At 44.8% G+C, this 21,353-nt stretch overlaps 1 protein-coding gene across 3 annotated transcripts in view; it reads left to right on the top strand.

Annotated features, from left to right (window-relative positions):
• Positions 1 to 2,625: 2,625 nt before the first annotated feature.
• LOC143296382 (uncharacterized) overlaps positions 2,626 to 21,353 on the top strand; it is a 22,625-nt gene continuing 3,897 nt past the window's right edge. The window contains exons 1-11 of one of the 3 annotated variants that reach the window (XM_076608263.1): positions 2,626 to 2,933; positions 4,539 to 4,596; positions 5,804 to 6,116; positions 7,012 to 7,213; positions 8,983 to 9,053; positions 10,415 to 10,584; positions 11,591 to 11,702; positions 12,526 to 12,791; positions 16,959 to 17,058; positions 17,663 to 17,829; positions 19,342 to 19,927. In XM_076608263.1, coding sequence (XP_076464378.1) covers positions 5,877 to 6,116; positions 7,012 to 7,213; positions 8,983 to 9,053; positions 10,415 to 10,584; positions 11,591 to 11,702; positions 12,526 to 12,791; positions 16,959 to 17,058; positions 17,663 to 17,829; positions 19,342 to 19,927 — 1,914 coding nt within the window. In that variant the 5' untranslated portion in view covers positions 2,626 to 2,933; positions 4,539 to 4,596; positions 5,804 to 5,876. Of the gene's footprint in view, positions 2,934 to 4,538; positions 4,597 to 4,998; positions 6,117 to 7,011; positions 7,214 to 8,982; positions 9,054 to 10,414; positions 10,585 to 11,590; positions 11,703 to 12,525; positions 12,792 to 16,958; positions 17,059 to 17,662; positions 17,830 to 19,341; positions 19,928 to 21,353 lie in introns of those variants that run through there. The other 2 variants (XM_076608264.1, XM_076608265.1) reach the window with 2 other exon arrangements.

Genomic DNA, 21,353 nt, shown 5'->3' with positions numbered 1-21,353 from the left:
ATTGAGATAGGCCTATATTTACCTGAAAAGTACGTAAATGATATGACATATAATTCGCACTGAGACAACCTTGCAAGATTTGGAACAAGAACACTACGAGTTTACTCAAACAGAAGATGATTTGATACAGACATTTCTGCAAACTCTACATGCTTTATATGCTCAGACGAAGATGAAAACGTTTTTGTTTTTTTTTTGTTTTTGTTTTGTTTTTAACTGTAAGGAATATGATGTGTTTATACTTCTCTTTCTCTCTAGTTATTTATTGCACACGCGCACACACACAAACACACAGAGAAAGACACACCGACGCGCGCACACGCACACGCACACACACACACACACACACAGGGAGAAGGAAATACGGAGGGGGGGGGGGGGACCTTGTTGACACAGCAGTGGAGATTTCAAACACACTCTTCATGTTTTGTATGACTTGTTGTCACATTTTATGTAGAAATCTTTGTTTGAAATAAACCCATAAATAAACCCCACGAAATTTAGATGACTTAGATTTGCAAATGTTGCCTAGCTACACTTTTGTAGTTAAACGACATTTGCGTTTTCTCAATTTTTATGTGACATTAGTGTGTATTTTGAAAATGTCTGTTCTGGGTATGAAAACATTATTTTGCAGTAATCCTCCATACTCCAATAGGAGTGAAAGGATAATTAAAACTTGAAACTTGAGGAACACATCCATACAGGTAGCCGACACAACACCAAGTGACTTTAGCCTCCAGTTCAGGTGAGGAGAAACTTGTGACTTACCGCGTGGACAGGCAACGTATCAATCTCGGCAGCAGACACAGAGATTGAACGTGCCCTTGCACAGGTAGGCTGTGAGTTGAGATCTTCAGTCACAACGGACAGGGCCGGGAGGGAACACTGACTGATTGACTGACCGGGTTTGTCACTGGCCGTGGGTATGATTTCATGGAAGTGCCTGCTAAACCTCTTGACCTTGCTCTCACAGTAAACATTCGGAAAAAAAAAAAAAAAAAAAGCGTTAAGTTGTTAAACAAAATAATAAAATCTGAATTTTCGCTGCCACCCTGCAGCTTGGTCACAGATTACACTTACAACAGGTGACGTAATGCTATTTTTACGTCATCTTCGGACCTTACATGACGTCTTCTGCTACGTAAAGTTATCATGTTCTAAATATTCCTTCAATTGTCTATGTACACATCACTCTTTTTCACTCTCACTCTCTCTCTCTCTGTATCTCAGTGATCGTGTGTAACCACCACCACGACAAACCGGACTGGCGACTCCACGAATCAGAGTTCACCATGGATGTCGCCTCTCAAGTTCAGTTCAACACACACACACACACACACACACACACACACACACACACACACATATATATATATATATATATATATATATATATATATATATATATATATATGTATGTATATCTATACATATATATATATATATATATATATATGTGTGTGTGTGTGTGTGTGTGTGTGTGTGTGTGTGTGTGGAAACATATCAGATGGCAGTACGCATTATTATGACCTGACAGAACGCACAAACCATGACCATCGTTTATTATATATCATCATCATCATCATCATCTGATGATACGACTAATGATAATTTGCTCACGTTGTTTCCTACCCAAGAACCATGTTTTCAGACTGGACTGTACAGATGATGTTTGCAGAGACTTCAAACAAAGAGGTATCGATGACTAGCCTTGACCCTATTGATCCTCAGAAAGAAGACACAGACGCACGTGCTCATGGTAGCGTAGAGGAAAGGGGTGTGTACATACCTGTCGTCAGCTGGAGCGTTATGAGACGGGAGGAGGAACTATGACGCTATCGATTTTACCGGGAGGGTTTGGGGGAGGCTGGCATGTCTGGTGATGTGAATGATCCCAGCATTGATCAGCGTAGGTGTGTGTGTGTGTGTGTGTGTGTGTGTGTGTGTGTGTGAGATAGAGAGAGAGAGAGAGAGAGAGAGAGAGTGTGTGTGTGTGTGTGTGTGTGTGTGTACTCTGGACGGTGCACTGCACGATAAACTATCAGGGATCCAGAAATGTTTCGAAAATCGAGGCAAGGTGTTTTTTCCGTCTTGTTATACTAAGGGAGCGCACTGTACGAAAGGAGAACCTGATTGAGGTTGCAAAGTTTGTCTCCCATACTAGGGTGACTGTTTCCATGCCTTTTCAGCCAGTTTGCAATCCCCGCATGTGCGCTGACACACACACACGCTCCTCCCCCCCCCCCTCCCCCCCCCCCTCAACGCCCCATACCCACCCACCCCCCAAAAAAAAGGAAAAAAAAAGAAATCTCTGTGTGTCTCAGTCTATCTCTATCTCTCTCTCTCTTTCTCTCTCTCTTTCACACACACACACATGCACACACACACGCTCGCGCGCGCACACATACACACCCGCACACACACACACACACACACACACACACACACACACACACACACAGAGTCTGAGCCGGGTAGAATGAAGATGAAGGCTAGCAGTGACAGGGAACAGAGCAGGGGAGGAGAGGGTGTGTTGTTATAATCTCTTGTGTAGTACACGCACAGTGGAAAGCGACACTCTCCTTCCAGGAAGGAAGAGAGAGCAGCTCAATATGGCGGACACTTTCCGAGCAGGACCGAGTCAGTAACTATTCCAATGTACGATTCCCAACGCTTCGCTTCACCACAGACGCGAAGAACAAAGTTAACTATCACCGTTTGTGTGCCTGCCACAGCCACAGTCAAACCCAACTCCCCTCTCTTCTATAATGGGCTAATCCTTCTTGATAACGCCGACGTAGCCTGTTCCTTATGCAGGACATGTCACCCAACATTGCGAAAGCCGTGTGTTTGTGCGTGTCTCGGAAAACGACGTTCATGTGTTTTCGATCAATGTCAAGCACACACGGCAACACACTGGGAACAATACGGTAAGTAAACACAATCGGGACGCTGATAGTTTTGTGAATCTTGAACTTACAGAGCGTAGGTCACTCACATAACATATCATGGCATTATTGTAATACACTGAGTCAGTCTTATCAGCTTAGTCTCTACTATTTGTATTTCTTTTTATCACAACAGATTTCTCTGTGTGAAATTCGGGCTGCTCTCCCCAGGGAGAGCGCGTCGCTATACTACAGCGCCACGCATTTTTGTGTATTTTTTTTCCTGTGTGCAGTTTTATTTGTTTTTCCTATCGAAGTGGATTTTTCTACAGAATTTTGCCAGGAACAACCCTTTTGTTGCCGTGGGTTCTTTTACATGCGCAAAGTGCATGCTGCACACGCCGGGGACCACGGTTTATCGTCTCATCCAAATGACTAGCGTCCAGACCACCACTCAAGATCTAGTGGAGGGGGATAAAATATTTGCGGCTGAGCCGTGATTCGAACCAGTGCGTTCAGATTCTCTCGCTTCCTAGGCGGACGCGCTACCTCTAGGCCATCACTCCACATATCTTCAGTAGTCAAAGGAAGAACCACGTGTGCACCCCTGTTGTGGCATATAGTGTCGTCCCTGCATGTACTGTCGCCGGCGATAATATGTGCAGGAGGACAACAATATGTGCACTGAGAGTCTGTGCAGTGCAGTCTGTGTCTGTGCAGTGCAACAGTATGTGCAGTAACGGTTTGCAAATATTGTCGTCGCTGGTGACAGTACGTGGAGTGAGGGTATGCACATATTGTCGCCGGCGACGATATATACAGAGGGGCGACAATATATGTCGCAACACACCCTAATTTTCTTCTTTCCTGTGTACGGTAAATAATTGAAAAGACCTGTTCAACACATTGTTAGTGGGAGGGGAAAAAAGAGTGTTACGCAGCTTGAAGAATAGACTTGAACAGAAAAAAAAGAAAGCAGTAGAAACATGAAAGAAAGAAGAAGAAAAATAAAGGGGTGGGGGAATGGGGGGGGGGGGGGGGGGCAGGATGGGATTTTTTTCCCCCCAGGTGTAGCTTGTATGTTATATTTGTTAGCATATTGGAAGAACAGTTTGTTGCTTTGCTCAGGTACTATCAGTATCAGTATCAGTAGCTCAAGGAGGCGTCACTGCGTTCGGTCAAATCCATATACGCTACACCACATCTGCCAAGCAGATGCCTGACCAGCAGCGTAACCCAACGCGCTTAGTCAGGCCTTGAGAAAAAAAAAAAAAATATATATATTTTTTTTTTAATAAAATAAAATAAATGGGACTATCAGCAAACACAATCTGGACAGTTTCAATGTTGTTGGGTTGTTGTTGTTTTCTTTTTTGTTTGTTTGTTTGTTGTTGTTGTTAGTTTGTTTCTTTGTTATTGTTTTTCGTTTTTGAATGTGTAAGTGAAGTGAATAACCAGGTGAAATCATGTTTGTTTGTCTTGATGTTTTTTTTTCCTTCATTTTTTTCCCCTTATCATCTGCATTTCTCATGCATTGGACTGATACACAGCTGGCTTCTATATGTTAATTATCATCAGCCCCGACAGTGGTAGTTTCTGGCCTGAAATCATGTCATGTTCCATCGTGCTTTTCCCGTCTCCTTGCAGACTGTACTGGACGCCGCCACGTTCCTGACGCCAGCCGTCGTGTCAGGCACAGCACCAGGTTCAAGTTCCAATCAGAATTGATTTAACTTTCTTTTAATTCTTTTCTTTTTGTTTTATTTTATTTTATTTTATTTTTATTTTTAACTTATTTCATTTTATCTTATTTAATTTTATTTCATCTAAATTATTTTATCTTATTTTATTTTTGTATATACTTTTTTTTCTGAGGGATCGTTCAGCTTTAATGGAAAGTCATTGCAGTTAAATACATAATTACCCTACTAGAAAACTACCCAGATAAAAAAAGAGATCATTTCAAGTACTTCTCCTTCCTCAGCAACACTGTATTTCAACGATACACGTGTTAACAAGCAGGCCCTGACCCATGAAAACAAACAGTGCTGTGATAGTTGAGTGTGCTGTGGGCTTAAATGGGGAGACTGGGACCATACAGTCGAGTGCCATCCACTTCAAGGATGCGTCTTTTGGTGTGTTGCTCTAATTACCTGACCAACACTGCAAGTGTCTGTATCTCTCGGGCCTGGTTAACGCCGGGATATCATTATGACAGGAAGCGTAGAGTACAGACTTGTCACGCAGTCCCAAACTAAAATGGACCTCCTTAGGAGAGCATCGCCATCGTCATCCTCATCCTCCATCATCATCAATATAAACAAAACAGTCTCAAAGTCTGTGGCCTTTCACGCCCTGCTCTGATGGTGACCTCAGTTTCGATACCGCTCCACTTCTGTGCTTGGGGTGAGTCATGTCAATGTCTTCAGTGTCGGCAGATTCATGGGAGGCTGTTGTTTGAGGGACGTGGTGGCGGTCTCCACTCTGGGAGAGACGCTCACTCAGTCTGGCTCCACGACTAAGCCATTATTGTCGTTAGTAAGGGGGGTGAGTAGGTGGTGTCCTAAGTACGTTGAATCAGAACAGGTACCACTGAACACCACCGAAGTCACTCAGCAGCAGTGCAGGGTTTCCTCTGGTGTGTGGCCTTCTGGCAACCTAATATCGACGGTTCTCTGCGGACTGCCGACGCTTGAACTGTGACGGACGAACCCGGGTGTGGCCGTGTATGGGGGAATCTGAATGAGCGGCGTGGGAGTAATGCCACTGAAACGGTGCAGATGATGGGGCAGCAAAAAAGCAAAAAAACAAAAACAAAACACACAGAAAACAAAAACAAACAAACAAACAAAATCCAGTGCTGTGTTTCGTTTCTGTTATTTTCGTATTGATGTTCTTCTTCTGTTAAAAAGCAAGCAGCTTTGGAAGCCACAGGTCATCCAGTGACAACAACAACAACAACAACTGTTTACAAAAAAAATCACGATGTCCATCAACATCGGATTCCACACCCGCTCGGACGGCTTCCTGTACTGCGATGACGTCAGAGTGGCGGATGTGCATCACCAGTTGATGACGTCACACAGGTTCGCTCATGCGTCACCAGCCTTCATCTACAGCCGACGTCAGATAGAGGCGAACGTGCAGGCGTTCTTCGAGGCCTTCAGGTCCTTGCCCGTGCCGGCCGTGCTCAACTTTTCCATGAAATCGAACTACAATGTGCACGTGAGGAAGTTCATTGTTTGTTTGCTCTTCATTCATTCAATCAGTCAATCAATCATTCATTCATTCAATCATTCATTCATTCGTTCGTCCGCTCGTTCATTCATTCATTCATTCGTCTGTTCATTCATTCACTCATTCGTTCATTCATTCATTCATTCGATCATTAAAATTTTGTTCTTTCTTTCTTTCTTTCTTTCTCCTTTATCTTCCTCTTCCACGCCTCTTCCTCCTCTCACTCCTCCTCCTCTTCTTCCTCTTCCTCATTGTTGTGGTTGTTTTGCTCCTCGTCCTTTCCTTGTGGCGGTTGTTGTTGCATTGTATTACTCTTTTTTGTCGCAACACGTCTCTGTGTGTGAAATTCTGGCTGCTCTCCCCAGGGAGAGCGCATCGCTACACTGACAGCAATTTGTCTGCCTGCAATTTCATTTGTTTTCCTGTGGAAGTGGATTTTTCTACAGAAATTTGCCAGGGACAACTCTTTTGTTGCCGTGGGGGTCTTTTACGTGCGCTAAATGTATGCTGCACACGGGACCTCGGTTTATCGTCTCATCCGAATGACTTGATTTGTTGTTGTTCTTCTTCTTTCTTTCTTATTTCATACACACATACGTACTACACGTGCTCACACACTTACGCACACACACACACACACACACACACACACACACACACACACACTACACACACACACACACACACACACACACACACACACACACACACACTAACACACTAACACACACACACACACACACTAACACACACACATAATTATGGTCATACTGTCCCATCCCACCCTCTTCCATCTCACATCACATGACAGTGATGCTTCCGACAGCTGGACCTTATACAACACAATGCTCCAAGTTTGATTATGTACTGATACTGTTAACAGATCCTGAGACTGCTGCGGTCACTGGGCTGCGGAGTCACTCTGGTCAGTGGCACAGAGATGGAAATGGCGCTGCGAGCAGGATTCCACCCAAGTCGTATGCTGCTGAATGGCTGCGGCAAGGCGTTTTGGGAGGTTGCTGCTGCCGTGAAGAACGGAGTTCTCATGAACGTGGACACCGTGTTTGATGTGCGGCAGATCATAGGTACTGGAGTTCGTCATGTAGAGGACTAATAGACTGGGCGTGTTGCGAGCAACTTTTAATGATTGTTTTTGATGTTTTGGGGTGTGTTTTTTTCATGTTAGGTTAAAGCACACACACAACGCGAAATAATGAAAACAGACTGAATGGAGGATTTTCCCTTTTCCATTTCAAGCACCTACTACACTGAAAATAGTCTGGAACTCCAGCACTCATCAACTCTGTCCTCTTTCAAAGGTAAACTTAAAACCCACCTGTTCAAAATGGCATTTCAATGTGACCAAGCATAGTCCCCACCTGTTCAAAATGGCATTTCAATGTGACCAAGCATAGTCCCTTATATGTCTCATCCCACCCTCTGCACTTCCCCGGTTCCCCCCCACCCCCCTCCATTGGTGTATTCCTGTGGTGCGTGTGTTGTGGGTCAGCATTTCCTCTGTGTGTGTGTGTGTGTGTGTGTGTGTGTGTGTGTGTGTGTGAAGAGGGTGTGTTTTGTGTCGTTTTCCTGTGATTGCTCATATCAGCAATTTGTAGTACTGGTGTATATAAATGTTTGGGATTTTTCCCCATTTCTATGTCCTCATGTGCTTGTGTGTGGCATACTCTATGTATTATTTCATGTGAGGCACTTAGAGCCCATCATATGGAGATTTTGCGCCATATAAGTACAATATATTATTGTCATTTATTTATTTATTTTATATTTCATTTTATTTTTACTTTGGTCATACGCTGAGAATTTAGCCAGTATCAGTATCAGTAGCTCAAGGGGGCGTCAATGCGTTCTTTCCTCACTGCGTGAGGACTTTGCCAGTATCAGTATCAGTAGCTCAAGGGGGCGTCAATGCGTTCTTTCCTCACTGCGTGAGGACTTTGCCAGTATCAGTATCAGTAGCTCAAGGAGGCGTCAATGCGTTCTTTCCTCACTGCGTGAGGACTTTGCCAGTATCAGTATCAGTAGCTCAAGGAGGCGTCAATGCGTTCTTTCCTCACTGCGTGAGGACTTTGCCAGTATCAGTATCAGTAGCTCAAGGAGGCGTCAATGCGTTCTTTCCTCACTGCGTGAGGACTTTGCCAGCTTCCTGTTAATAATTTTGTCCATGATCCATTTCTCCACATTGAATCAAATGCCTTTTAGAGAATGAATGTAAGCACAAAACTTGTTGGTGTTTTTTTTTTTTTTTTTTTTTTTTTTTTTTTATTATTTTTTTTTTAATTCAGCTAGCAAATACACCTGACTTAAGCCCGCTGAACAATTTCATTTTCCAGTTGTCTTACGCATTAACCAACATGGCGTGTGCTCTCCAGATGAGTGTGTCCCGCACCTTCAACTGCTCTGAATCAGTCTTGCGAGTGGACGTACTTCTGCAGCATCATCCACGCTGCCAAGTGTCTGTTCCTCACACACTCCCTGGCAAAGCAGGGAACAAAACTGACGTTAGAAGAATATGACAGTGGAGGGGTTGGGGGGGGGGGGGTGCGAGGGGGGAGGGGAGAACAAGAGCTGGTCAGCTTTACATAGATTCTTGACTTCAAAAAAAAATGTGGAGTTGGGTAGTAGGAGTTGAAACTCTTCAAAGACAGCATCTGGAAAGCCCTTTTGAAGGAGAGGGTCATTTCTTACGCTTAACATGACTCGAGTTTTGCCCCTTAGGGACTCGTCAGGTGTACTTGGCAAAGGCAAACTGTTTCCCATAGCGCATGATCAAGAGACAGCAGCTTCATTGTAGTGATGCTCCTGTTTTTTTGTTGTTGTTTTTTGTTTTTTTCAGAGGCCTGCCAGCAACAGGGAAAGGGAAAAACCGCCCGAGTCCTGCTAAGGGTGAACTTGGATATTGATTCTGTGAGTTGATTATTTCTCTTTCACACACACTTTTTCTCTCTTTCTCTTTCTCTCTCTCTCTCTCTCTCTCTCTCTCTCTCTCTCTCTCTCTCTCTCTCTGTCTCTCTCTTTCTCTCTCTGTCTGTCTGTCTCTCTCTTTCTTTCTCTCTCTCTTGAAAATTTCTTCTTCTTTTTTTAACGTTGAATGACCTATTCCCCAACTCCCCATTGAAATGAACCTCACGTGTTTCTTCAATAAAACGTCATCATCATCATCATCATCATCATCATCATCTCTCTCTATCTATCTATCTATCTATCTATCTATCTATCTATCTATCTGTCTATATCTCTCTCTCTTTCTCACTCCCTCTCTGTCTTTCACATGCACACGCACGTACTCGCACACCCACACAGCACACGCGAGAGCACGACTGCACACACACACACACACACACACACACACACACACACACACACACACACACACTGCCACCCCACCACGCACACACCGACACACACACCCACCAAAACCACCCACCCACTCACCCATACACACACACACACACACACACACACACACACACACACACACACACACACACAATCTCTCTGTTTGTCTCTCTGTCTATCTCTCTCATTCTCTCTCCCCTCCCCCCTCTCTCTCTCTCTCCCTTTCTCACACACTCTCTCTCACACACACACACACACACACACACACACGCACGTTGCATAAAATGCTGCCAAAGCACATATCGATGTCAATGATCGTCTGCATATTTCTTCATAAACTAAAATAGTCCCAGATAGTAACACACACACACACACACACACACACACAGAGGTTGAAAGAGAAAGAGTGGATGGATGGGTGAAAGGAGGGTGGGTGTGGGGGTGGGGAGGAGGTAAGGTGGAGTGGATGGTGGGGAGTTGGCAGGTAAGTCCATCATTCATTTGAACGGGCCACAGTGCTGGTCTCCAGAAAGTGCACAAGTACCTTGAACAACAATGCTGGTCTCCAGAAAGTGCACAAGTACCTTAAACAGCAATGCTGGTCTTCAGAAAGTGCACAAGTACCTTGAACAACAATGCTGGTCTCCAGAAAGTGCACAAGTACCTTAAACAGCAATGCTGGTCTTCAGAAAGTGCACAAGTACCTTAAACAGCAATGCTGGTCTTCAGAAAGTGAACAAGCACCTTGAACAACAATGCTGGTCTTCAGAAAGTGCACAAGTACCTTAAACAACAATGCTGGTCTCCAGAAAGTGCACAAGTACCTTAAACAACAATGCTGGTCTTCAGAAAGTGCACAAGTACCTTAAACAACAATGCTGGTCTCCAGAAAGTGCACAAGTACCTTAAGCAACAATGCTGGTCTCCAGAAAGTGCACAAGTACATGAACACCGGGCGCGCGGGATCCAAGTTCGGCCTTGACCCTGACTCCCTCTCACACGTAGTGACCTCCTTGCTGACCTCCGACCCTTGCCCCGTGCGCGTGGAGGGACTGCACTGCCACCTGGGATCTACTATTCAGGACACTGATGTCTTCAGGTATGATCATGGTCATCATCATCATCATCATCGTCGTCGTCATCTTCATTGTCGCTGTTCTCCTCCTGGTCTTCTTCCTACCTCCTCGATCTTTTGTTTCTTAGTCCCCATCAGTCTGATGGTGTTTCTTTAACTCAGTACGGCCAGTCCTCTCTTCTCCTCTACACAGACCCCTCGGATGTCCAGTGGGTGTCTGAATGACCCAACCTTTAGCTTCCCTCGTCTGGTATTCTTTGTCAACATTCACGTTTTCAGTATAAGAGCCTTCCGCTTGCAATATTTTGATGATGGTAATTGGGGTGAAAACGCTGTTAACGTCGACTCTTTCGCCGTTCGTATGGAAAGAGTTAATCGTCATTATTAATCACAGTCTTCATAGTTATCTTCTTCTTCTCGTCAGTACGACGAAGCTGCTGCTGGTGTGTTTGATATGATGATGGTAACATGGTGGTGGTGATGGTGGTGATGATGGTGATGATGATGATGATGGTGAAAATGATAATAATAATAATGGCATGCATTTTAATACATTTTAATAATAATAATAATAATAAATGCATGCTGCACACGGGACCTCGGTTTATCGTCTCATCCGAATGACTTCGTGAGGATGAGGTATGTGTGTGTGTGTATGCATGCCTACACTGTGGGAGCAACGGAATATTGGAGAGTGCGGGTGTGCATATACATATTTGTATATATGTGTGTGGGGGTGGGGGTGGGGGATATGGGCGTATGTGTGTGCGCTTGTACAAGTAATTGTGCCTGTGTGTATGTGTGTGTGTATGTGTGTGTGTGTGTGTGTGTGTGTGTGTGTGCCGTTATATATTTACTCTTTTTTTTTTTTTTTTCAAGGTCTGACTAAGCGCGTTGGGTTACGCTGCTGGTCAGGCATCTGCTTGGCAGATGTGGTGTAGCGTATATAGAATTGTCCGAATGCAGTGACGCCTCCTTGAGCTACTAAAACTGAAACTGAAGATTTCTGAAAACGTGTTTGTGGTGACAGAGAGAGTGCCACACGGCTGCTGGCACTGAGACAAGAGTTGAAGGCCAAAGGGTTTTCGCACGTGGATATCATCAACGTCGGCGGAGGGCTGGCAGTGGATTATGAACGTCACGTGAGTCTCTTTTGTTACCTCACAACTTCATTGCGTCACTGATCACGCGAGTCTCTTTTTATTACCTCACAACTTCATTGCGTCACTGATCACGCGAGTCTCTTTTTATTACCTCACAACTTCATTGCGTCATTGATTAGTGCTGAAAGACTCGTAGGCAAACTCTGTGGGTCGCGAAAGCCTGCGTGTATTTACGTCATGTTCAGTTCATGTCACCAACGTTTTCATTTCCCCGATTCAGTAGTGTTTGTCACAGTTTGTTCTATTCATTCATTCATTTATTTATTCATTTGTTTATTTGATTTTTTGTTTATTTATTCATTTAGTTAATTATTTAATCATTTATTCAGTTATTTTGATTACCCATTCATTTTCTTTTTGTAAGGTTAACATTTTCTTTGGGGTAGAATTTTGACGCTTCTCCCAGTTGAATTTAATTAAAGAAATACGGGGACACTAGGGCTTGTGTTTATTGTTGAAACTCCAACAATAAGAAGGTGTGCACAACTAATATTTCGGCTCTTCAGCCTTCTTTAGAACTGAGACAAGGAATCTCGCCTCCTTATAATTATGGTACAACATAGGTGCATGCATACAAATATAGATCGATAGAACAATCGATTTTATGGTTATTGTGTCCTCTTGATGAAGCATAACTGACTCTGTGTGTGTGTGTGTGTGTGTGTGTTTGTGCCTGTGTCTGTATGTGTCTGTGTCTATGTGTGTCTGACTGTGTCTGTGTGTGTGTGTCTGTGTCTGTGTGAGCGCTATGTACGCTATGTGTGTGTGTGTGTGTGTGTGTGTGTGTGTGTGTGTTGACAAGAGGGACAAGACCCTCCCTTCCCGCGAGGAAGATAAGAGGACCAGACGTCAGCTGCTCCTCCTGAAGAGGCATCTGCAGCATCACAGCCACGTGCACCGTCCCGCTGCAGCACCCTTCACCCCTGTCCCTCCCACCAGCACCACCACCTCCTCCACCACCACCTCCTCCTCGGTCACCCTTGTACAGTCTGACTTTAGTTGCTGCTGTTGTCAGGGAGTCCTATGCCAGGAAGCTGTGGATGTCATCGAATCATACCTCCAGGAAAGGTGGGGGGGTGGGGGGGGAGGGGGAGTGGGGGTGGGGAGGGAGGGGTAGTGGGCGGAGTGAGGGTATGTATGGGGGTGTGGGTGGTGAGGGTGGGATTGAGGGGCGAGGAGTTCGGGGATGGGGAAGGGGTGGGGGATGTTAGGGGGGTTGGAAGGTGGATTTGGGTAAGTAGTGAGGTGGACGTGTGTGTGTGTGTGTGTGTGTGTGTGGCGTGAGTGTGGGGTTGTTAAGCGGGTTGGAAGGTGGGGCTGGGGAAGGGGTGGAATGGCTGTGTGTGTAGGGGGGGGGGGGGGGGGGGGGGAGAGGGGGTGTTGGGAAGGTGGGGTTGGGGAATGGGAAAGGGGTGGACATGCGTGTGTCTGTGTGTTTGTGTGTGGCGGGAGGAAGGGCATAGTAAGGAGGTTGGGTAGGTGGGGTAGGGGAAGTAGTGGGGTGGAGTGTGTCTGTGTGTGTGTGTGTGTGTGTGTGTGTGTGTGTGTGTGTGTTAAGGGGGTTGGGGATGTAGTGGGGTAGACGTGTGTGTGTGTGTGTGTGTGTGTGTCTGTGTGTGTGTGTGTGTGTGTTAACAGGGTTGGGGATGTAGTGGGGTAGACGTGTGTGTGTGTGTGTGTTAAGGGGGTTGGGGATGTAGTGGGGTAGACGTGTGTGTGTGTGGCTGGGTGTTAAGGGGGTTGGGGATGTAGTGGGGTAGACGTGTGTGTGTGTGGCTGGGTGTTAAGGGGGTTGGGGATGTAGTGGGGTAGACGTGTGTGTGTGTGGCTGGGTGTTAAGGGGGTTGGGGATGTAGTGGGGTAGACGTGTGTGTGTGTGGCTGGGTGTTAAGGGGGTTGGGGATGTAGTGGGGTAGACGTGTGTGTGTGTGGCTGGGTGTTAAGGGGGTTGGGGATGTAGTGGGGTAGACGTGTGTGTGTGTGGCTGGGTGTTAAGGGGGTAGGGGATGTAGTGGGGTAGACGTGTGTGTGTGTGGCTGGGTGTTAAGGGGGTTGGGGATGTAGTGGGGTAGACGTGTGTGTGTGTGGCGGGATGGGTGGGTGTTAAGGGGGTTGGGGATGTAGTGGGGTAGACGTGTGTGTGTATGGCTGGGTGTTAAGGGGGTTGGGGATGTAGTGGGGTAGACGTGTGTGTGTGTGGCGGGATGGGCGGGTGTTAAGGGTGTTGGGGTAGTAGTGGGGTAGACGTGTGACTTGACTTGACTTGACTTCATTTATTGTCATAACATCCCGAAGGATTAATAGACACAACAAAGAACAAAGGGAATAAAGAAATAAACGGTCATCTAATACGCATGCACTGAAATACATAGTTGGCGAGTGGTTTTAGGATATTGTTTTGTTTTGTTCTAGAGATCACATTTGATTGATGATCATACTGCTGTATAGTTGTGATTAGATGGTTTCGCAAATTATGAAATGAGATACACGTATCTAAGAAATGTAATTCATCTTCAACAACTTCACATATAGCACATAACCTCTCTTCTCCGGGAATGTTTGCATATCTTCCTCGTTCGATGTTTAAATAATGTGCGCTTATTCTGAGTTGACAAAGAACTTGTTTGTGAGCAGGATCGATTTTATCAGTTAGATAATTCTCAATTTGATAATCGTTTCTTTTAATTTTGTTGCAGAAGTCTAATCTGCTGTATTCAGTTTTTCTCTGTTTCCAGAGTTGTACATATCTATTTCTTAGTTGTTGGCGTAATGTAAATTTAAGTCTGCTGTTACTAAATGTCGACTGATTATTCCAAACATGACCTAATCTTACATTGTGAAGAATATTCTTTACATTCTGGTTACATTCTTTTATTCTGGTTGGTTCATCATCGACATATAGACCTTTTTGATATGGCTATCATGTGCATCCAGAATATGAGTCCAGTGGTCAAGAACTCTGCATGCAATATGAACTCCAATTGGAAATCTGCCCAGTTCTGCTAGAGTTGGTAGATTCATTGTTTTAGAATGTACCCCTAGAAGCAGTTTGCAAAATTTTATATGCATTTGTTATTGTGAATGTTTCGAAGAAATACAATTTCTAAAGAAATCTGTCATTCCTGTATTGAATGAATTGGTAGTTTTAGTTTCAGCCCATGGGAACCAAATATCGGATCCATGTGATAATATAGGTAAAACAAGCGAATCAAAAAGCTGCAGTACAATATCCAAACGAATATCTTGCTTTTTAACGATTCGTGGGAGGGAATGTGCTGCTTTTAATGCCTGTTTGGCTAGGTGCTCTTGAGGAAATGAGAACGTTCCAGTTTTGTGAAATAATATACCCAAGTACTTGTATTTATCAATTGTCTGGATTATATCATTGCCTATTGTGAAAATAACAGGCACTTTGGGATCGGTGTGTGTGTGAAAACTATTACTTTAGTTTTATCTATGTTAATTTTTAGATCCCAGTTTTCACAATACAGATTGAGTTCATCTAGTTTCCTTGGTAATCCTATCTTTGTCGTGGACAAAATTACTAGGTCATCAGCATATAGTAAACACGAAACACTATCACTTTTGTCAAGGTCTATGGATGGTGGGTCAGTAACGCCCAGACATTTCGGGAGATCATTGATAAAGATATTAAATAAAGTGTGTCTGAGTGTGTTCCCTTGTAGTACCCCCTTCAATATGGGTATTTCAGAAGAAAATCCCGTATCAGTTTTTGTGCAAACTGTGGCATTTTCATACATGCTTTGAATAACTCGAAAGCAATTTCCATTTATACCGATTTGATACATTTTTAGCATTAGAGCGTGATGCCAGACCCTGTCAAATGCTTCCCGAAAATCAACAAAACAGCACTAAAGGCGATTCATTCTTTTTCTTAAAGTATCGTCAATTATCTTTTAAGTGTGAATATGTGGTCCGAGGTCTTGTGTGATTTTCGAAAGCCTACTTGCTCTTTTGATAGTAAATTATTGTCTTCAAGGTAGTTTGTTATTCGATTGTTTAATATTTGACAAAAAAGAGAAAAAAGTGAGTTGTTTAGAGTTATTCCTCGATAATTGGTTGGGTTTGTAAATTAGTATGCTAATTCCTTTTTTCCACATATCTAGGAATGTGCCTGAGTTATGGACAGACTGAAATAACAGTTTTAGTATTTCTGTTGTTTCCGGTAGGCTAGCCTTTATGATTTCGTTTGTAATCCCGTCTTTTCCAGGCGTTTTTTAGTTGTGTAAGTTTCTGGATGCGTTGATTATCTCTTTTGTGGAAATTGAAAAATAAAGATACGAAGGTGTTATATTCGAGATTATGTTTCTTAGTTCTGTATTTATTTTTGCTTTTAAGCTTTGGACAACTTTGCTTTGTGTCCCAATGATGTCCTCCAGATGTTTCATCCATTTTGTGTTACTCATCGGTTTGTAACTATTACCTATGGGAGTTTCTGCATCGTTGAGAGATTTTAGAGTCTTCCATACACTGTTTGGATCTTTTAAGATAGCTTCGTTCAGGCTTTGAACTAACCTGTTTTTATGCAGTTTTTTTTTCTTCTGTTTTACACATTTGTTGTATGATTTTAACATGTAAAAATACTTATCGCGTATCGTTCTGTTCCGTGGGTTTCTGTTTAGTGCATTTCTTAAAGATTTCAGTGTGTGTGTGTGTGTGTGTGTGTGTGTGTGTGCAGAATGGGTGGGTGTTAAGGGGGTGGGGGTAATAGTGGGGTAGACGTTTGTGTGTGTGTGTGTGTGTGTGTGTGTGTGTGTGTGTGTGTGTGTGTGAATGGGTGGGTGTTAAGGGGGTTGGAAGAATAGTGGGGTAGATGTGTGTGTGTGTGTGTGTGTGTGTGTGTGTGTGTGTGTGTGTGTGTGTGTGTCTGTGGCGGGAGGACGGGGGGGGATTAAGGCGGTTGGGAAGGTAGGGTGTGGACGTGTGTGAGTGGGTGTTAAGGTGGTTGGAAGGTGAAGTTTGGGGGATAGGGAAGATGTGGGGTGGATGTGTGTGTGTGTGTGTGTGTGTGTGTGTGTGTGTGGTGTTGGTGGTGTGGTGGTGGCGGTAATGTGTGTGTGTGTGTGTGTGGTGGTGGTAGTGTGCGTGTGTGCGTGTGTGTGTAATATATATATGTATATATCAACAGACACACACACACACACACACACACACACACACACACATATATAGATATATATATATATATCACTCACTTGTTTTTGTATGTGACAGAATTGCATATGCTGAACTGACCGAGAGGTTGCTAGCTGTATTTTCCAGCCTGCGAATGGACGATGTTCTTCAGTCTTACAAGGCCGTCTTTCGACTCAGAGTACGATCATCCACCCACAACTTTCTTTCTATTTCCTTTTCCTGTTCTTCTCTCTTTCTCTCTCTCTCTCTCTCTCTCTCTCTCTCTCTCTCTCTCTCTCTCTCTCTCATACATACACACACACATACACACGCACATAAACGCACACACACTCACACTTACACATATATCAATTTGATCTGTGTGTGTGTGTGTGTGTGTGTGTGTGTGTGTGTGCAATTACTTTTCAAATGTCACCCGAACAAAGTACATCATGCTTTGAAAATAAAGTATAAGTAAAAATAAGTAAGTTGTGTTGCAAGAATCAGGAATCGAGATACCTCTTTTTCTTTTATTTTTTTTCAGAAATTGTTGAAAAACAACGTTCATATCATCTTGTAATCTTTCCCGTTTTGGTCTGTACAGTCACAGGCTACGCTGCTTGGTCCAAGCAGTCAGCCCAATTAGACATTAGGTCGGATATACTCTATCCATGGTCAGCCATGACCGAAGGAGGCCTACTAACCATGTTTTATCTATTTGTTTATCTGGTCATTCGTTTATATATATTTAAAAAAAATATTCTTGTGTGTGTGTGTGTGTGTGTGTGTGTGTGTGTGTCCAGGAGTATGCTCCGAAGCCGGCACAGCTGATCAGCTCTCTCCGTGACGTGTTCGTGACGCCACGGGACGATGACGTCACCCTGATGTTCGAGCCCGGACGCGCTATCGTGGGCAATGCTGGGGCACTGATGACGACCGTGCTGGGTTCAAAGACTTCCCATGGCACCCAGTGAGGCTTTGATTAGTTTGCTTATTGCTTAAGGTGAAAGACAACCAGCACTCGGCTTATATCACAGATCGACGTAAGTTTACAGTCGGGCCAACAGCAAAGTGAGAGCTGTATTATCAAGGGTTTCTCCACTGCAATGGGAAATCATTTTACAGCTTAGTCTTTTTGTGAAGGACTAGGACTCTCAAACTTGGAGACAAAATTGCACTGGCTCTTAGTGCTGCAGCCTTAGGGGCTAGATTGATTGATTGATCTATATATTTATGTGTGTTTGCAGTGTCAAAATACAAAAATAAGCAGTGGTGGATTTCAAGAAATTTCGAATATTATGAAATTTGAAGGAAAAAAACCCCCAAATATTTCACGCTGGCCCACCTGTGAAAAACAATGTGAGTTATATCAGCGTGCGCACCTGTTTCGTCACACCATGATTCACGTATCTGTAACAGTGATGATGATAACGACACACACACAACAACAACGACGACAACAACAACAATAACAGTATGATGATATTCGTAGAAGTAGGTAAGTCGGAACAGTAAGAATCGGAGGCAGTAAAATAAATGATGTTGATGACGATGGTGTATTCAAACACACACACACACACAGGCGCGCACACGCACACACAACACAACACGTACACCCCCCCCCAACCCTCCCACACACACACATACAAAACACCTTATCATTTTCTCTCTCTCTCTCTCTCTCTCTCACACACACACACACACACACACACACACACACACACATACACCAACCTGTTCTCTCTATCTAAGTCTCTGTCTCCGTCTGTCTCTCTTTCTCTCCCTCCCTACCTACCTCCCCCCTCCCCCCCCCCCCCCCCCCCCATACACACATATATACACATACACACAAACACACATAAACACACACACCAATCTGATCTCTCTCTTTCTCTCTGTCTCTGTCTCTGTCTCTCTCTCTCTCTCTCTCTCTCTACTCTCTCTCCTTTCTGCCCTTCTTTTCCCTCTCCTATCTCTCATTATCCTCCCTCTCTCTCTCTCCCTCTCTCTATCCTCCCTCTCTCTCCCTCTCACTATCCTCCCTCTCTCCCTCTTTCTCTCTCTCTCTCTTCCCGTCTCACTATCATCCCTCTCTCTCCCTCTCACTATCCTCTCTCTCTCCCTCTCTCTCCCTCTCACTATCCTCCCTCTCTCCCTCTCTCTCCCTCTCACTATCCTTCCCCTTTCCCTCACTATCCTCCCTCCCTCTCTCTTTCTCTCCCTCTCTCCTTTCTGCCGTTCACTATTTCTTTTCCCTCTCCTAACCTCTCACTATCCTCCCTCTCACCCACCCCTCTCTCTCTCTCCTATCTCTCACTATCCTACCTCTCTCTCTCTCTCTCTCTCCTATCTCTCACTATCCTACCTCTCTCTCTCTCCCTCTCCTATCTCTCACTATCCTGCCTCTCTCTCTCTCTCTCTCTCTCTCTCTCTCTCTCTCTCTTTACAACGAACTGACAGTTTTCACTTTCCTTTAATAAAGCTTTCTGGTGGTGGACGGGGCCATGAATGACGTCATCCGTCCTAGTTTGTACGGGGCCTACCACTTCATCCACCCTGCCGCCCCAACCCCTTCCCCATCCCCACCCTCCTCCTCCTCCTCCTCCTCGTCGTCGTCATCGTCACCCCCCACCACAGCTACCCCTCAATCCTCCGCTTCCCATGCCCCTGGAACCGGTATGACTGCCAGTATCAGTACCAGTACCAGTACCGGTGCCAGTACCAGTACCAGTACCACAACCAATGCCAGTACCAGTACCAGTACCAGTGCCAGTACCACAACCACGACGAGTGCAAGAAACATCAGTGACAACAGCAGCAGAAGCGGAAACGCAAACAGCAGCTGCAGGATGACCATCGGCTGTCGTCAGTGTCGTCGTCGGGGCTATGATGATCACGATGATGATGATGATGAGGAGGAGGAGGAGGACGAGGAGGGGGAGGATGTGGGTGAAGCGGAGTGGTGGGGGAGGAGAGAGGGGAGTCCCGGGATGAAGATGAAGGAGGGGGAGAACCACGTGCTGGACGTGGTGGGCCCGGTGTGTGAGAGTGGGGACTTCTTGGGGAAGGTGAGTGTGTGTGTGTGTGTGTGAGGGTGTGGGCGTGTGTGTGTGTGTGTGTGTGTGTGTGTGTGTGTGTGTGTGTGTGTGTGTGTGTGCGTGCGTGTGTGTGTGTTTGCTTGTGTGTGTGTGTTGCTTGACTGACGGTGGCTTCTTCTCTGAAGACCTTGTACTGTCCAGCTCTCCCTTGAGTTTCTTGTCTCTGGGTGTGTGTGTGTGTGTGTGTGTGTGTTGTTTGTTTGTCTGTTTGTGTGTGTGTGTGTGTGTGTGTGTGTGTGTGTGTGCGTGTGTGTGTTGTTTGTTTGTCAGTGTGTGTGTGTATGTGTGTGTTGTTTGTTTCTCAGTGTGTGTGTGTGTGTTGTCTGTCAGTGTGTGTGATGTGTGTGTGTTGTTTGTTTCTCTGTGTTTGTGTTGTGTGTGTCTTGTTTGTTTGTTTGTGTGTGTTATGTGTGTGTGTTGTCTGTCTGTGTGTGTGATGTGTGTGTGTGTGTGTTATTTGCCTCTGTGTGTGTGTGTGTGTGTGTGTGTTGTTTGTCTGTGTGTGTGATATGTGTGTGTTGTTTGTCTGTGTGTGTGATATGTGTGTGTTGTTTGCCTGTGTGTGTGTGTGTGTGTGTTTCGGGGGGTGTTTGAAGTGGAATGTGGGGGGAATATATGTGTGTGTGTGTGTTGTTTGGTGGGAATATGTGTGTGTTTGTCTCTGTGTGTGCGTGTTTGTGTGTGGTGTGTGTGTGTGTGTGTGTGTGTGTGTGTGTGTGTGTGTGGTGTTTTGTGGGAATATGTGTGTGTTTGTTTGTTTTTCGGTGTGTGTGCGTGTGTGTGTGTGTTGCCTTTGTGTGGCGTATGATGGGAATAATGTGTATGTGTGTGTGTGTTTATTCGTGTATGTGTGTGTGTGTGTGGTGTTTGGTGGGAATATGTGTGTGTTTGTTTGTTTGCCTCTGTGTGTGTGTGTGTATGTGCGCGCATGTCGCTCGTAGAGAACCCTACTTCTCAACTCCAGGAACAACCCACCATAGGCGCATTTGTTCTTTTCTCCGACTTTATTTTTTTCTTAATCAAGAACTTGGTTTGATTGCTTAGTTGCTAATCTGATATGCGTTTGCTCATTCCTTGTACTGTTTCATCTTTTTTTTTCTTTTCTTTTTTTAACTCTCACTTCTGATCTCTATCTGGATCTGTATGCTGTAAGTTCTGCAGCAGATCTTCATGGCAGTGACTGTGTTCATACTTCAGTTCGTAGTGCTCTCGTTCTGGAAACACGCACTTACCTCCGACTGAAAGACTGACGGAACGAGTGAATTTTGCCAGGGACAACCCTTTTGTTGCCGTGGGTTCTTTTACGTGCGCTAAGTGCATGCTGCACACGGGACGTCGGTTTATCGTCTCATCCGAATGATTAGCGTCCAGACCCACCACTCAAGGTCTAGTGGAG

This window comes from Babylonia areolata, chromosome 21, assembly GCF_041734735.1.
Source record: "Babylonia areolata isolate BAREFJ2019XMU chromosome 21, ASM4173473v1, whole genome shotgun sequence".
Taxonomy (NCBI): Eukaryota; Metazoa; Mollusca; class Gastropoda; order Neogastropoda; family Buccinidae; genus Babylonia; species Babylonia areolata.
The sequence above is the reverse complement of the archived record's forward strand: the minus strand, read 5'-3'. Positions and strand labels throughout refer to the sequence as shown.